Source organism: Coptis chinensis, chromosome 2 (genome assembly GCF_015680905.1).
Source record: "Coptis chinensis isolate HL-2020 chromosome 2, ASM1568090v1, whole genome shotgun sequence".
NCBI lineage: Eukaryota > Viridiplantae > Streptophyta > Magnoliopsida > Ranunculales > Ranunculaceae > Coptis > Coptis chinensis.
In genome coordinates this window covers 74,233,965-74,251,903 of record NC_141457.1, presented here as the reverse complement: position 1 = coordinate 74,251,903, position 17,939 = coordinate 74,233,965, and the positions used below count along the sequence as shown (strand labels likewise).

The 17,939-nt window shown below is 39.3% G+C and overlaps 2 protein-coding genes across 2 annotated transcripts; one reads left to right on the top strand and one right to left on the bottom strand.

The window, feature by feature from the left end:
• The first annotated feature begins 4,219 nt into the window (after positions 1-4,219).
• Positions 4,220-6,646, top strand: LOC147517765 (uncharacterized). The gene is made up of 4 exons (XM_086593695.1): positions 4,220-4,541; positions 4,671-5,285; positions 5,544-5,789; positions 6,003-6,646. Exons 1-4 carry the CDS (start codon positions 4,220-4,222, stop codon positions 6,644-6,646), a joined length of 1,827 nt encoding a protein of 608 aa, XP_086449821.1.
• Positions 6,647-16,181: 9,535 nt separating this feature from the next.
• On the bottom strand, positions 16,182-17,240 carry LOC147517764 (uncharacterized). The gene has a single exon (XM_086593694.1). The coding sequence runs from the start codon at positions 17,238-17,240 to the stop codon at positions 16,182-16,184; it is 1,059 nt and encodes a 352-aa protein (XP_086449820.1).
• Between the last annotated feature and the right edge of the window lie 699 nt (positions 17,241-17,939).

Here is a 17,939-nt window from a genome sequence, read left to right as displayed (position 1 = left end):
TCTATATAAACAAATAGGTCTACAAGAGATGAAACCAACTAAAATAACGATGCAATTAGCTGACCGTTCTATTAAGTATCCTAAGGGTGTCGTTGAAAATGTGCTTGTTAAAGTTCAAGATTTTTACTACCCAGCTGATTTCGTTATCTTCAACACAGAAGTCACTAATGACTCTGTTCCTATCATTTTAGGGCATCCCTTCTTGGCAACTGCCAACGCGCTCATAAACTGCCGCGATGGTTCGATGTCCATGTCCTTTAGACACCTTTCTGTTGAGGTGAATATTTTCAAAATGATGCAATAATTACCCGATACGATTATCGATGGAGAAGTTAGCATGATTGAGAGCTTAGCTCAAGCTTATTTCAACAACACATTTCCAGAGAATCAGATACATAAATTCCTTTCTTTTGGAAGTTCCGACTTTGATGATGACTCCTACGTAGAGGAAGTTAACGCCCTTTTCGAGTTTAATCCTATCTTAGATCTTTCTGTCGCTCCATCTTCCGAGTTTGAAGGCCTCTTACCTAAATAGGTCTTTACTACTCAAGACGAAGACCCTCCGAAAGCCTTTCTACCCATTCCTCCCACCCTTGTGCTTAAACCTCTTCCTGCTGAGTTGAAATATATCCAGCTTGATCCGGATGGTAGTCATCCGGTGATCATATCTTCTCAGTTATCTGCTGATGAAGAGGCACGTTTGATTAGGGTGATTAGGGAACATCGTTCTGCGATCGGTTGGTCCCTAGACGACATTAAGGGGATTGATCCTAGTGTATGCACACATCGTATACATTTGGAAGATAATGCGAAGACTTCACACGAACCTCAGCGTCGCTTGAACCCTACCATGAAAGAGGTGGTCAGGGAAGAAGTATTACGGTTGCTCGATGCGGGGATCATATATCCCATCTCTGATAACGAATGGGTAAGCCCTATTCACATAGTTCCTAAGAAGTCGGGGGTTACCGTTGTGCATAATGCTGCTTGTGAATATGTTTCTACACGAGTTCCTATGAAATGGAGGATCTATACTGATTACCGATGTTTAAATGCCATGATCTGGATCGGGTTAAAAGTTAGTTGGGTTGGGCCGGTTTGAGTGTTATAAAGTTTGGGCTGGTTTGATTTGTTATTTGTGGGCTTTAGTTAACTTTTGGGATTAGGCTTTTATTTTGGTGCATGCGCTACTTACGTGGAGACTGAGTTCCACAGATAATCCAGTTACTATGTTGCGTGGTATAAGTCCGTTCGATGCATCCACCAACATTCAATCATTTTTAAGCCCTCACAAACAACTTGAAAAACATTGAGGATTTCAAATATCCATGGAAATGCCCTCTTTCAAAAATATTTTTCAAATGAATTTTCAAAAATTGCATGAGATCTTTTGGCTGGAGCTTGACAAAAATGGTTTGTCTCCATGGCTTTGCCGTTCAGTTGCAAGCAACCTCCGCCAAAGAGGGGCAACTGTAGACACCCTATTTTTGCAACCCAGACATAAATCATTCACGATTTTGCCTTGAATTAAATATGATCATATAAGGTGATTTGCTTTCTAGAGTCTTCATTTCTATATCAATCTTCTTTCTTTTCATCTTCTTTTATAGTCTTTAGACTCTCCTCATAATGTTCTAGCTATGGCTGAAGTTTCGTTGCTTTTTGAGTTTTGAGCTGAAAATGACCAAAATGCCCCTATTTACTTTGGATCCCAAATCTCGTTTTTTCCACTCTTTCTTTGGATGAGATTATTTAATATTTGAATTCCCCTTGAAAAATCCTTCGAAATGAGTACAAGCTTGCCTAGTTTCCTTTTGGATTTCAGAAACCCTAATCTTGCCATATCCCGTTTCAGCCCGTTGTGTGCGTTGTTCAGTGCAATACATTATTGGATTAAGATTTCGACCCAAGGGTATTTTTAAGACTTCATGGACCTTCCTAATATATTAATTAACATTTTTTGTGAAGAAGAGCTTGCCTAATTTTGACCCGGTTAAAGGGAATTTGCAGCATTGAAAATATGGTCAAAATGGGCCTTTTTGTGGATTTTGGACTTGTGCTCATGGGATGTGGATCCAGCTCGAGTTGGAACTTTTCATTAGGTTTTATAGCCCATTTTCAAGTCTCCAAAAACCTAGAGAACCTTCCTTAATTATTTTATTTGATTTGATCCCTAAAATCAAGAATATTCTAGAGAATATGCCATTTTGGAGCCATGTTTGAAAACCCTGGATTATGGGCTCATTGAGGACGTGTAGGGCTTGGTTTTTTGCCCTAATCCATCTGAAAGATCCAAAAACCAAAGGCCAAGATCGCACCCCTTATCCCACCTCTTGAATCAAGGGCCAAATTTAGGAGGTGCAACCAGAAAAAGATCAAGCCATTTGATTTTTTCTTCATCAATACTCAGCCATTGGATCAAACTCATTACCATATTTGAATCAATGCCCAAAAGCTATAAATATGGGTCTCATTCACTCATAAAAAACATCTGGAGCTAGGAATTCGGAGTTAATAATCTGGACCTAACTATTCAGAGCTAATAGCCTAGTAGTTTTCTTTTCTTGAGTGTTCTTCTTTTTTTTCTTTTCTAGTTCATCATGCTAGAGTAGAATTTCTTTAGTTTAATCTGGAGTTGAAGGTAAAATTTCGACTTCAAGGTTTTTCTAATGAAGTTCTTCGTGTTCTTCGTCTTTAGTCTTATTTTCCCTTCTTTCGATCTTGAGTAGAAACTTCTTTTCACCAAAAGTTGTTTTTTTTCTTAAATCACCTGTTTCAATCCAAAAATCATAGTTGTCAATTCCAAATCAAGTTTATCATCATCATTCATCAGCAATCAATCAAGATCATCAATCAATCAATCTACAATCAAGTATGAGGCAACATTCCAAACAAGGTGACATCTTTCTTTTCTCTTTTATTTTAATTAGTATTGCATATTAGGATTATTTGTTTTTTTTTACTTTTACTATATAGTCATTTGCTTTTAAATAATTTAGTGAAGATCATCCAATTTGGTAGATTAATTTTCAAGCTTTCTTCGTTTTCCTATCTCAAAACTTTACATCTCAATAGAAGTAAGGCTGGTTTTTACCAGGCGAGTGTGGGTGCCTAACACCTTCACACAACGTACCTTGACTCTCAAACCCAATAATCATCTAGTTTCGAGGGCTAGTCCTTCACATAGGATTTACTCAACTTTTCCTTAATAAAGTTACTGGCGACTCTAAAATCAATTGCATAAACCTAGGTACACATTTTTGTGCGTACAGGTTTTTGGCGACTCTGCTGGGGACATTCCTAGAGAGTCAGACTTACGTTTTCTTTTGAGGTGTTTCAGTTAAGATAGGAAAGAAGAAGGCTTATCCGAAAGCCAATTGGAATAGAAAGCCAGGGTTAAGGTTATCTCATGCAACCGTTAACTCGCTTATGGAAATGGAGAATCTACTAGCTAATTCTCCTCAATGGTTTCTTCCACTAGCGTCTCAGCCAATGGTTAGTTCCTCGCTTATCTCTCAAGGTGAACAATCACTGTCTAGCAATGGACAACCACCCCAAGGAGGTGGTCAGAGTCCAACATCACCCCCTCTTGGATCGGAAAAACTAATGAGACAAGCAATGGAGAGAATGCTTCGAGAAATGCTACCAAAATTCATGAACATAGGGCAAGGACAATTGTCTCAAGGGCAATCCACTCCACTACCACCACCAAGGTTTGATATTAACCTACCTACTCCACAAGCTCAGCTGCCTACTAGGAATTTCATGCATCAATCCACCCAACTACAACTTCCTATACCAACTCAGACTCCAAGCCAACTCATCTCTTATATCGACCCTACCTATATGGCACAACCCACCGTTCACCATTCATGCTATAACCCAAACCAATATACATCCACACCCATGTTCACCCCGAATTTATCCCAACCCATGAGCTCTACACCATTCATGTTCCCTCCTCCATACATCACACAGACACCACAACCTACCACTTATATGAACACCCAAAATCAAATTCCTATCATCCAAGATCAATACCAAAGCCCAAAGGGCGCATGATTGAAAAAAACTTGAGGAAGCACTGACCAAGATCAAAGCGGACGAGTTCGATTTGGATAGTCTTTGTCCATATCCACAAATTAGGGTTCCACATGGTTTCGAATTCCCTAAGATGGAGAGATATGATGGAACTGGGTGTCCCAAAGCCCATGTAAAAATGTACGCTAGCTACTTGCAGCCTATGGGGATCGGGCCAGAACTATTGGTCCAATTATTCCAGAGGAGTTTAAAGGGTGCGGCACTGACTTGGTGGATGAACACAGACGCTCAGAAGATGAGAACATGGGCTGAACTTGCAATAGCTTTTGTGACCTATTTTTCATACAATACAAACATCCAGATGGGTCGAAGACAATTGGAGACACTTAAGCAAGGTCCTATTGAGACATTCACCGAGTATGTAACCAGGTGGAGGACCAAAGCAGCTCAAATTCTAGACAGGCCACCAGAGACCGAACAGATTCGAATGGTGGTAAAAAGTTTGAACTCCGAATATGCGAATCGATTGAGTCTCAGCTATCATCCATCTTTTCAGGCTTTGGTTTCAGTAGGGACTCAAATTGAAGATGTTTTAGCTTGTGGAACTATGACCTCAATTGTATCATAAGGTTCAAACGATGCTCAGAAGAAGAAGCCACCTTCAGTTACTGTCAATAAGCCGAAGGACACACATGCCGTTGCCACACAAGTACAACCTCAGCCACATACGCAAATTCAGTCGAAGGTGACAAATCATCCTTTTTCCAATCAAGTCAGTTTCCCTCCAAGACAACAAGACAGGGGTTTTCCCAGGCAACAGAGGCAGTTCACAGAATTGGGCTTCCCATTACAAGTTGTATTGAGAGCTTTAGTCCAACAGGGCTTGATTATGCTAATGCAGCCGAGGCCTCCTCCAAATCCAGTGTCGTTCTGGTACGACGCTTCGAAACATTGTGACTTCCATCAAGCTCCAGGTCACACGACGGAGAGGTGCATGCTCCTTAAACATCTTATCAAAAGTTTAATTGATGAGGGTAAGATAGATGCCTTCAATCTTGGCACTCCCAATATTTCGACAAATCCATTTCCAATTCATAATGGAAGAGTTAATACTTTAGAAGCTGTCAAGAAGGATCCGGCATCATTCATCATTCCGATCGGACAGACGTCCAATGTTAGCACCACAAGACTAGTTAATCTTCAAGATGCAGTTAGAAGATGCATGGAGCAAACAAAACCTAGAGGTATCCAATTAAATGAGGTGGTGGCACCATTTTTACATAGTCCACAGATACAAAAGCCGTTCAAGTTGAATAGAGAGCATCTGGAATCCTTTATGATGCAGAGGCCCATTACAAAATGGGTAGATCCTTTGAATACATCTCAATCCGCGACGTCACAAGTTGGGTCAAACCTCAAGGACCCGTGATTCGCCGAATCCAACTCAAGAGCCAGCCAGATCCCAACTCATATCACAATCCCCAAGGTCTAGTTTGTGCCAGCCAAGAGTCACGATACCGAGGAGGTTCTAGGGAAGAAGTTAATTGAGCCGGAGAAAAGTAAAGATGACTCAACAATCTCACTACATCAGTTGAAACAATTAGAACCTAGTTTGGCAGAGGAATGTGTTGAGACTCACGGTTTGACAAGAGGAGGAAGGATATACAAGGCACCACACTTACAGAAGGATCAGGTTTTGGCCCAACAGCCTGACCTGCCCACGGCTACTGAACCAAAGAAGCGGGAGGGTAATGAAGTAATCCAACAATTGTAGAAAACCAAGTCCAATATTTCCATATGGGGTTTACTCATGGCATCACCCCAATATAGGCAAGCAGTTCTTCAAGTCTTGAACCAAGCTCATGTTCCAGCTTCTATCTAGCTGAACGATTTGGCACGTCCCGTCGCTTCCCTCTAGAAGACAAACTCCATAATATTTTCTGATGATGATCTGATCGCAGATGGAATAACCTACACGAAAGCGTTGACTATTACGGTGCATTGCAACAACCATAAGGTGCCATTTGTACTGATTGACAACGGATCTGGTTTAAATATCTGCTCGGTCAATTCTGCGAAAGCCATTGGAATCATGCCGGAAGACTTCACTTTCACTAAGGATACAGCCAGAGTAGTTCATGGGTTTGATAATCAGAGAAGAGAAGTCCTTGGCGAGTTCACAATTGACGTCCAAATAGGTCCAGCCACGTTCAAAGTCACATTCTTGGCTATAGACATCCAGGCCAATTACAATTTCCTTTTGGGTAGACCGTGGCTACACCAGGCCAGCGCAATTCCCTCTACACTTCATAAAAAGCTTAAGTTCTTATGGCAAGGGAAGATTATCTGCATCACTGGTGATTCGGATGATCTGGACTCTTCAAAGGAGCATAAGGTAATACCAATGATTGAAGGAAAGTGTATCTACACTGAGAAACCATTAGGGATTGTGGAGTTTAGAGCACCTGACAAGGAGAAGCTCCCTACCCCATTTTGCAATGGAAATCCCAAGACGACTCAGTTGTTCCTTGAGCGTAACTATTTTCCGTTTGGATTTGGATTGGGAAAACCAAAACGGCATTTTAGAACCACTTCTGATTCCTAGTCAAGATGATCGAAAAGGGCTAGGCTATACTGAGGAGTTTGTGGAAGGACTGACAGAATTATTTATCGATTCTAATGCCACGGTGAATTATCTCAGATTGGCTCTACCTGATCTAGGGGCAGAGATTGAGGCTATTATTGATTCAAACATATTTTGGGGCGAAGACGATGACCCAGATCCCAACTCAGAAATTATTGTTTCAAAGCTAGATATTAATTCCTATTCAGGATATCGCCAACTTAGGTTGGATCATGAGGCTAGATAGTTTAGTTGGATAAATGAGGTTGGATCGACATCCTCCTCGTCAGGTATGGACTATACTCCATCTTTTACTTTAGCCAATTCCCCAGGATTAGGATTTGACCCAGGAGACAAGACTATCACTCCTTATCATGTCCAATTGGACCCTCAGACCATACTTGATTTAGATGATCTGTTGAATATGGAATCTATTATTGACCCAATTCCAGTGGATGTTGAGAACATGCCACTTTCTGACTCCCAGACGCAATATGAGATTTGGGAAAGGTTTTTAGAAACCTTAGATTTTGATGAGGATCTATTCATTGATGGAGACTATGATGATTGGGGAACGCAAGTCATTATTGATCCAATCCCCAGCCATCATATTGCTCCGGTTGAGCCACCAGATGAATCCGATAGGGCTCAAAGGGCGTGAAACTTTTTGTTCTAACTCCTTTTGTATATAGTTATAAATCAAAAATAAAAAAAAATAAAAAAATAAACAGATATTTCAAAAATCCAAAAAAATCAGATATTTCAAAAATAAAAAAAATCCAAATATTTCAAAAGAAAAAAAAAATTAAAAATTTTCAAAAATACAAAAAAAAAATCAAAAAAGTTTTCAAAATCCCACAGAATATGATTTACCAACTTGCTTTAGTGCAAGATGATTAAATGACTTGTGCAGATTATTATGATCCTCTCCCCCCGACGATGAAGAAGGAATGGACAATGAAGCTGCTGAGTCCATTCTTTCTCATGAGCAGTCTGAGGATTGACAGACGCTAGTCATTGTGGAGACAAAGACTATCAACCTTGGCACCACAGATGAACCACATTATGTGCAGATTGGTATAACTTTGATCCCCTCTGAGCGTTGAAGCCTGATCAAATTACTGAAGGAATCCATAGAAGTGTTGATCATACCTATGAAAATCTATTGTCTTAAGGTGGTACATGATTTTCATTGTTCGAAGATGAGAGAATCACTCACCGAGAAGAAGAAACTTAGGAGGAAGAAAGTTCAGCGGTTATGTTTGAGAAGATTTTTCAAATGTCTAAGATCACCAACATCAACATCAGCATTCAGCATTATGCATTTACCCTTGTGGAGAGGGCAAAGCTCCACAACATCATTTGATCAACTACCTGACTGAAGAAGGGGAAAATTCTGCATTCCATCAATCAACGGCTACTTAGCCAATCATCCAATCAGCTACCCTACCGTGGAGAGGGCAAACTCCATATTGCATCATTAGCATCCATTTGCATCCATCGAAGACATGAGAGCTATCTATCAAAGAAGTCAGCTGGCTCGAGATGATCAACATTCTTGAGAGCCGAGATATATGAAGGAGGGCATTGATGTTCTACTGGGACTTAGATACCAATGGAGACAGATTGTTGCAAGTAAAGCTTAGGAAGCAGATCCAGACTAGAGTGGAATCAATGAATTAGAAAGTTCGAACCCAACAATGAATGTCCATTCACTATGAAGATTCTACATGGAAAATCCTACTAATGCCGACTAATTAAAGAGGTACTACTTTTTACCCAACTTTGTTTATTTTAAGACGAAGAGTATAGTGGAAATCTTAGAGAGACGATGGAACAAGCCATCTTTGATCGTTTTGTTTTTAGCCTCATAAGCCCACCTAATATCATATGCTACCATTAGAAGCCCATTTGAGCCTTAGCCTATTCTTTTATTTCCCATAATACAAGCCCATATTTTATAGGAAGCCTAATAAATCTTTAGCTTACCCATAGATTACCCATACCTATTTTTATAGAACTTGTCATATTCTAGGGGCATCATTCCATCCATCTTTGATCACGAAACAATCACCCCCATGTTATTTATCCCAAGAAGATGTTGAAGAAAATCCTAGTGCAAAAAAAAAAAAAACCCCAAAATGCTATTTATCCCAAGAAGATGTTGAAGAAAATCCTAATGCAAAGGGCAAAAAAAAAAAAAAAAAAAAAAAAAAAATCATAAAAAAATCATAAAAACCCCGTCATAGCTCAAAATGCTTAGAGGTGCACAAAATAATCAACACCGGTCCAAAATGGAAAACCTAAACAAGGGACAGTTTTGTTTGAGATTTGGAATCCATATCATCATCTCACTACCATCATTCCAATTACTCCTCCCTTTATATGACAAGTTCTACTCTAAAAATAAATTTTTGATCCTATCCCTTCTTTCTGAGCCCATCACCTAAACCTACATTATAGTCCTATGAAAGTCCACTCTTGATCTCTAAGTCCACTATATCTCCTAGTTGAGAAGTACTCGAGGCAAAAAAAAAAGAAAGAAAAATGGAAGGCATTGGAGGATTCACTACTAGTGATTGCGATGTATGAGGAAGTCGTCTCCAAAAGATTGGTCCTATGCTTTATGCTCTATCTGTTTTGGAAGAAAGTTTTTGGGTGTCGTTCAGTACTTTGTGACGGTCAAGCAATCAAAGAGAAAATAATATCATCTAATTCATAGGTGCTAAGTTTGATCGTATTTCTATCCTGTGGTCATCCTCATGCCCATCTTCTTGTCGGTAACTCATTCCCCTGCCCTCACTTGTTATTCAATCATCTGTGGTATTTCTTATTCTGTGAAAAAAAATTGTATTGTTTTCCATGGTTTTCAAAATGAATTTCAAAAAAAAAAAAAAAAAAAAAAATTGATTTGTTTTCGAAAACTTGGTTTGCTTTGGATGGTTTATGATGAAAAATCTAGGATTTCAAGCACGTAGAAAATTCTGAAGCCAATATATCCTAACTAAACCATGCATCTTTCTGTACTAACATAGCATTCAAATAATTTGGTTCTTGTATATATCATAATATCTAGTATCTACTCACTCATGCATATTCTAATAACATAGTTGTATTATGTATATCATGTATATTGTACTAACCTGTCATGCAGAGAAATAATGCTCGTGCCTATTCTTTTCCAAGAAATTGTTTCTCTTAAAACTCAAGTGTCATCCATGACTACAAATTCCAAAAGTGCAGTGAAAAGTGAAAGAATAATTGCTACCATTGGCAAATCAGGTAATTAGATGAGATTTGAATCAAATAAAGTTTGAGCTTACCACTGGCAGTCATCAGCATGGCGACACCATAGTCACTTCACTACTATCTCTTGCTTGGTGGTGCGATAGGTATGATTTCCTCCTCTACTCGTATATATCGAACTAACAAGGTTTTGCATGTAAATATATAATTAGTATAAGTGTTTGATTTTACTAAAAAGAAATAAAAAAAATGCGTACTGGTTTACCATAGAGACCGGTTCCTCTATAATCGGGTACAGATATTGATCTCTATACCACACACACATCTCGTATCTTGGCGCACACACACACACATCTCAGAGCACACACACAGGTATCGAGATATACACACACATCTCGGAATCAGATCAACGGCGAGATAACACGGTTATAGAAATGATCTCTCTACCGAGTCGTAGAGATCTCGAGTCATTTACCATATATGACGTATCATGGTTAGCACCTTCTCTTATGCTGGACGTCGGCTAAGGTACGCCTCTCTCTTTTTTTGTCTGTTTATATAGAGTCTTGTGTGTTAGACCGCCTCATGGTTAGTTGAGAAAGCATCTTTATATATATATTATAGCTCTACCCTGTTCAATTGAGAAAGCGTTTCTAGAGTGTCCACGTGTCATGGCTAATTAAGAAAAAGTAGGAGATAAAATAGAAAACAAATATTTATCTTTATCTTTAGATATATATTATAGTTATACCCTTATAGAGACTCCAATTTTTCCTAAACTCTATTACTAAATATAAAAAAGTATGATATAAATAAGGAAACAATCCCATCTAGAGTTTCACAGACTCTTCAACTTTTCCTAAACTAATTATGAAAAAACAATCCCATCTAATGTTTTACAAAATCTCTAACTTTTCCTAAACAATATAGCTAATTACGAAAAAAAAAATAGGAGAGAAAAAATTAAATTGCTAAAAACAATAATTTCCACCGAAAATGATTTTCCTAAAACCCTTTCGATTTTATGCGCCATGTGATTTAGACATTTATTCAGTTAAAGATTCAAAAAATCATAATTACGACATATTTCAATTCCTTAGATATATATTATAGTTATACCTTCACCAATCTATTTTTTTGAACACTCGCAGGCACTCCAGTTTTTTCTAAACTCAATTATTTCTTATAAAAAAGTATAATATAAATAAGAAAACAATCGCATCTAAAGTTTTAGAGAGTCTCTAGCTTTTCATAAACACTATAACTAATTACAAAAAAATAATCTCATCTAGAGTTTCACAGAGTCTCCAACTTTTCCTAAATAATATAGCTAATTACGGGGAAAAAAAATATGAGACAAAAAACTAAATTGCTAAAAACAATAGTTTCCACCGAAAACGATTTTCCTAAACCCCTTTCGATTTGATCATCCATAATGGGATTTAAACATTTATTCATAGTTAAGGATTCGAAAAATCACAATTCTGACCACAATAATTACGACATATTCCAATTAAATTTATAAATTTATAAATTTTCAACACTATATAAATTTTCATATATATATAATTCGGCGGAATAACGAGATTCAGTTAAAGTGGATGTTGGGCTTAAATAAATTATATACCAAACCAAAACAAATTACATGTGGAAAATTAAATTATACAGAAAATAACATCACAAAATATATAATAGAAAATGAAGAAAAAAAATAATGGCAAAGCAATAATGACAAATATTTTAAAACATATATAATATTGAATGAAACTAATGTCAAAGAACAATTAATGGGGAATCGAAAATTGGATGCAAATGCATCGAACTAACCTCAAATAATATTTAACGGGAAATCAAAAACTGGATGCAAATGCAAGCATTAAACTAATCTTAAAAAGTAATTAATAGAAAATCGGAATATGGATACAACTGCATTAAACTAACCTCAAAGAATAATTAACGGGAAATCAAAACTTGAATGCAAATACATCAAACTAATATAAAAAAATAATTGTCAGGAAATCGGAAACTGGATGCAAATGCATTGAACTAACCCTCAAAGATTAAATTAATGGAAAATCGAAAACTGGATGCAACTACATTGAACTAATCTCAAAGAAAAATTAATTATAAATTGGAAACATGATGCAAATGCGTGGAACTAATCTTAAAGAATAATTAACCGGAAATCGGAAACCAGATGCAACTGCACTAAACTAATCTTAAAAAATAAACGGGATGCAAATGCATTGAACTAACCCCAAGAAATAATTAACGGGAAATTGGAAACTGGATGCAAATTCATTGAATTAACCTCAAACAATAATTAACGGAAAATCGGAAACTAGATGCAAATGCAACCTTATCAAATAATAAATAAGAAATTAGAAACTGTATGCAAATGCATTAAACTAATCTCACCGAATAATTAATGGGAAATCAGAAACTGGATGCAAATGCATTGAGCTGGCCTCAAAGAACAATTAACAGGGAATTGAAAATTGGATACAAATGTATTGAACTAACTGGAAAGAATAATTAATGAGAAATCAGAAACTAGATGCAACCGCATTAAACTAACCTAAAAAAAATGGGAATCAGAAATTGGATTCAACTGCATTGAACTAACCTCAAAATATAAATAACAGAAAATCAGAAATTGGATGCAAATGCATTGAAGTAATCTCAAAACATAGTTGAATTATATGTTGTGAGAATGTCTCGATAAGTATAGTTTTGCATTTAAAATTGTGTTTATCTTATCTCTTTCCGTATGATTGGTAACTCCTTGCTATTAAAGTAGCTTCAATATATATGAACTTCGCTTTATTAGGCAATCTCACAAAACTTCAATCAAACTTCTATTATTAAACAACAAAATGAAATTGAAGGGTGTTATCAAATGTGAGTTCTTTTTTTAAATGGAAAGTGAGGTTTTTACATTATAAGAAATTTGGATGAGTGATCAATATAATATTAATATATAATAGTTATGCATATTTAATATAACAATACCCATTCGTAGATAATCTTTGCAGATTCCACATAATGAGTCATGCATAATTTAAAGAATAATTAATGGGAAATCGGGAACTGGATAATCTTTGATGATCCAACATAGTAAATCAAATATAATTTATTTTTTATGTCATGTTTGCAAGGACACTACAGATGGATCAGTAGAAGTTGGTATTACACACCATAATGGATAATTAAAAAGAAATAGAAAACTGGATTCAAATACATAACTAAGCTCAAAGAGTAATTAACGGGAAATCGAAAACTTTATGCAAATACAATAAACTAAACTAAACTCAAAAAGTAATTAACTAGGAATCGGAAACTGGATGCAATTGCATTAAACTAACGACAGAGAATAACTAACGAAAAATTAGAAATTGGATGCAAATCCTTGAAAAATATTTAATGGGAAATCGTAAATGGTATGCAAATACATCAAACAAACCTCAAATAATAATTAATGGGAAACCAGAAAATGGATGCAAATGCATTGAACTAAACTCAAAAAATAATTAAAAGAAAATAAAAAATCGAATGCAACTGCATTGAACTAACCTCAGAAAATAATTGGTGGGAAATCAGAAACTAAATGCAAATATGCATTGAAATAACCTCAAAGAATAGTTAATGGGAAATCAGAAACCGGATGTAATTGTATCGAACTAACCTCAGCTCAATGCATAAATAATAAATTGGATACAAATGCATTGAACTAACCTCAAGAAATAATTAACGGGAAATCAGAAACTGGATGCAAATTCATTGAACTAACCTCAAACAATAATTAACTAGAAATCGGGAACTAGATGCAAATGCAATCTTACCAAATAATAAACGAGAAATTAGAAACTTGATGCAAATGCATTAAACTAATCTCACAGAATAATTAATTGGAAATCAGAAACTGGATGCAAATGCATTAAACTGACCTCAAAGAACAATTAACATGAAATTGAAAATTGGATACAAATGTATTGAACTAACCGCAAATAATAATTAACGAGAAATCGGAAACTGGATGCAACTGCATTGAACTAACCTCAAAAAATAAATAACGGAAATATGAAATTGGATGCAATTGCATTCAACTAACCTCAAAATATAAATAACGGAAAATTAGAAACTGGATGCAGATGTATTGAACTAATCTCAAAAAGTAATTAACGGGAGATTGGAACTTGGATGCAAATGCATTGAACTAATCTCAAAAACTAATTAATGAAACATCAAAAACTGGATGCAACTATATTGAATTAACCTTAATGAATAACTAACGGGAAATTATAAAATGGATGCAATTGCACTGAACTAATCTCAAATAATAATTAACGGGAAATCGAAAACTTAATGCAACTACATTGAACTAACCTCAAAGAATAATTAATAAGAAATTGGAAACTGAATGTAATGTACTACATTGAACTAACCTCAAAGAATAATTAATGGAAAATCAGAAACTTGATGCAAATGCATTGAACTAATAACCCTAAAACATGTTTGTATTATATGTAGGGGGAATAAATGTCTCGACAAATATAGTTTTGCATTTTAAGTAATGTTTATCATAATTGTTTTATTATGATTAAGAATGTTGTTATAACACAAATACCAATGGCAAGCTCTTATAACTCAAATACTGATTACAAGCCTGTTCACCGCTCTCTCTCTTGGCCGTGTTGCCACACCACTCTCTCTCTTCCTTTTCCTTTTCTTCTCTTCTTTCTTTCTCCCCTCTCTTCACTTTTATATCCCCTGCCTCTCTCACCCCACCAGTTAGGATGTTCATATTATGTTTTGCCCCCTTTTATCTAATTGTTTCTGTCAACCCTCTTGTTCGTGTATTTGACCCAGTAAAAACTGGCCTCTGTTAGCGCATTCCCCTCCGTCGGTTGGGGGATGTTTGATTTGCCTGCCCCACGTCCAGATTGGGGCTCCGCTACTCTCTCTACCTCCAGCAGGCACTCTGCCCGCGGCACGCGGAAGCCTCTTCGCTTCCGTTGCCCCTATCTCCCCGTGGGTCCCATTTAACTCCTCCTCACCCCTTCGGTGAGACCTCACCTTAGTGTGGCAACTCCTTTTTGCCCCCCTAAGGTTTGGACCTCTCGTCCTTGGGGGGCTCATCCCCCCCCTTCCCTTCACTCTGAGGGGTAATGAAAACTCACACAATAATATTCCACCTCAAAAGTGCTACGGTTTTATATATGTACAAATAGCTCATGCAGTTTTCAGTCTCTCTCATTACATTTACTCGTGAAATATTTTCAACAACCTTACATTCCACGGCTTATCCACCACTGTTCCCTCCAAGGTTTGTAACTTGTAGGTGCCGGTTCCCCCTACCTCGACCACCACGTAAGGCCCCTCCCACGTCGGGCCCAACTTCCCCTCGCTAGCTTTTTTGGTGCTGGGAGTCACTCTCCGAAGCACCTTGTCTCCCACCGCAAATCTCCTCACTCTCAGCTTTTTGTCGTACTGCCTCTGCAGGCGGCGGTGATATTCCTCCAATTTGATGCGCGCTGTGTCTCTCCTTTCCTCTGCTAGGTTCATGTCTCTGGCCAAAATGCCCCAGTTTGACTTATCCTCGACAGCCGCAGTCCTAGTGGTCGCCGCCACTATCTCTGTTGGTATCACGGCCTCTACTCCATATGCCAATGCAAAAGGGGTTTCATCGGTGGATGTTCGTGGGGTCGTCCGATAGGCCCAAAGCACCCAACTTAGTTCGTCGGCCCAGGACCCCTTCCTGCCCTCCAGTTTCCTCTTGAGATTGTTGAGTATGGTTTTGTTAGAGGACTCTGCCTGCCCATTTCCCTCGGGGTTGTATGGGGCTGAGAATCCCTGTTTGATGTGATACGTTTGCAGGAAACCCCTAACCTTTGAACCCGTGAACTGGGTTCCATTATCCGCGATTATAGCATAGGGCAACCCGAAACGGCAAATGATATTTTCCCACAAGAACTTGATCACATGCACCTCTTTCACCTGCTGTAACGCTGCGGCTTCAATCCACTTTGTAAAATAGTCAGTCGCGACCAATAAGAACCTCCTCTTACCGCGGGCCATGGGCAGCGGTCCCACTATGTCAAGGGCCCACATCGCGAATGGCCATGGGCTAGACACACTGTGCAGCGGCTCTGCTGGGGCCCATATCAACTGAGAAAATCTCTGACACTTCTCACATTTTTTGGAGAATTCCACAGCGTCTCTCTTCATGTGAGGCCGGCAAACCCCGTGGTCGGTAATCGGTATCTTGTCGTCACGCCCCGCCCGAGTGGCTCCCGCAATCCCCTTCATGTAGCTCACTGAGCACCTCTCGAGCCAGTCCCGGCCCCAAGCATTTCAACAAAGGTCCCTTGAAATTCCTCCGATATAACTCTCCCCCTACTAATGTGTATCTCCGAGCTGTCTGTTCCAACCTTCGTCTCTCCCTGGGACCAATATTCTCCCCTCCTGTCAAAAACTGCTTGATGGGCAACATCCATCCTTCGTCGCTCTCTGCGGTATTCATTATTCCCACTGGTTCCTCTGTGCTCGGTCTGTCCAGTCTTCTCACCTCTATAGTCCTTCCTTCAGACCCCGGCATGGCTGCGGCCACATATGCCAGGGCATCAGCGTGACGGTTCTCCCCACGGTTCAAATGTACAAACCGAATCGCCGTGAACTTCGACGCCCGACCCCGGAGGACCCCCAAGTATCTCGCCATCCTGGGACACCGTGCCGCGAACCCACCATTCGCCTGGCACACCACCAAATTGGAGTCGGAGTACACAGTAAGTTCCTTCACCCCCAAGCCTTCTGCCATTCCCATGCCCGCGATTACCGCCTCATACTCGGCCTCGTTATTGGATGCCGCGAACCCTAATTTCATCGTCAGCTCTAGCCTGTTATTGTCTGGCGTGACCAATACTACGCCGATTCCGCTGCCTGCATCCGTGGCTGACCCGTCGGCAAACACTCTCCAACCGTTACCTTCGTCCCATGGATCCGCGCTACCCTGTTCTTTTTCTCCCTCATTTTCCAAAACCATCTCCTCCCCCCAAGTAGGGTCCTCTGCGGGGAACTCCGCCAAGAACTCAGCCAGGGCCTGAGCCTTCTCCGCTGTCCTAACCTGATATTGGATCTCATATGCACTCAGCATCACGGCCCATTTCAACATTCTCCCTGATTTCTCTGCCCTCAGAGCCTGCTTAAGGGGCAAGTTCGTGACCACGATCACTGAGTGTGCTTCGAAGTAGGGCTTTAGTTTCAGTGCTGAAAATATCAAGGCGAGGGCGTACTTCTCCACGCGACTATACCTGGTTTCCGCATCCAACATCGTCTTGCTCTGAAAGTACACCGGTCTTTCTATCTTATCCACTACTCGAACGAGGACCGAGCTGATTGCGTAATCCGTGACCCCTAGATACAGATACAATTTCTCTCCCTCTTCCGGTCGCGACAACAAGGGGATCTCCCCCAAATACCTTTTGAGCCCCTGGAATGCCTGTTCACACTCTGCCGTCCATGCGAAATCCGCGGAGTTCCTCAACAACAGGTACAGTGGCCCTGCATTTGTCGGGGCGACCGATATGAATCTATTGAGAGCCGCAAACCCTTCCATTGACGCTGCACCTCCTTTCTCTGCAAGCGGCGGGGCATCTCTACCAATGACCTAATCTGCTCTGGGTTTGCCTCTATCCCTCGCTGTGTCACAATATACCCTAGAAATTTCCCTGTGGTCACCCCAAATGTACATTTCTCGGGGTTGAGCTTCAAATTGTGGGTCCGCAGTATCCGGAATGTCTCCTCCAACCCCTCCAAATGTTCCTGCTCCGACATGCTCTTTTCCACCATATCATCGATGTATATCTCAATGCCTTTGCGAATTTTGCCCTCGAACATCTTCTCCGCCAGGCGCTGGAATGTGGCCCCTGCATTTTTCAACCCAAACGGCATTCTCGTGTAGCAGTATGTGCCTCCTTCCACTACGAAGGAGGTCTTCTCCTGATCCGGACCATACATCGCCACCTGGTTG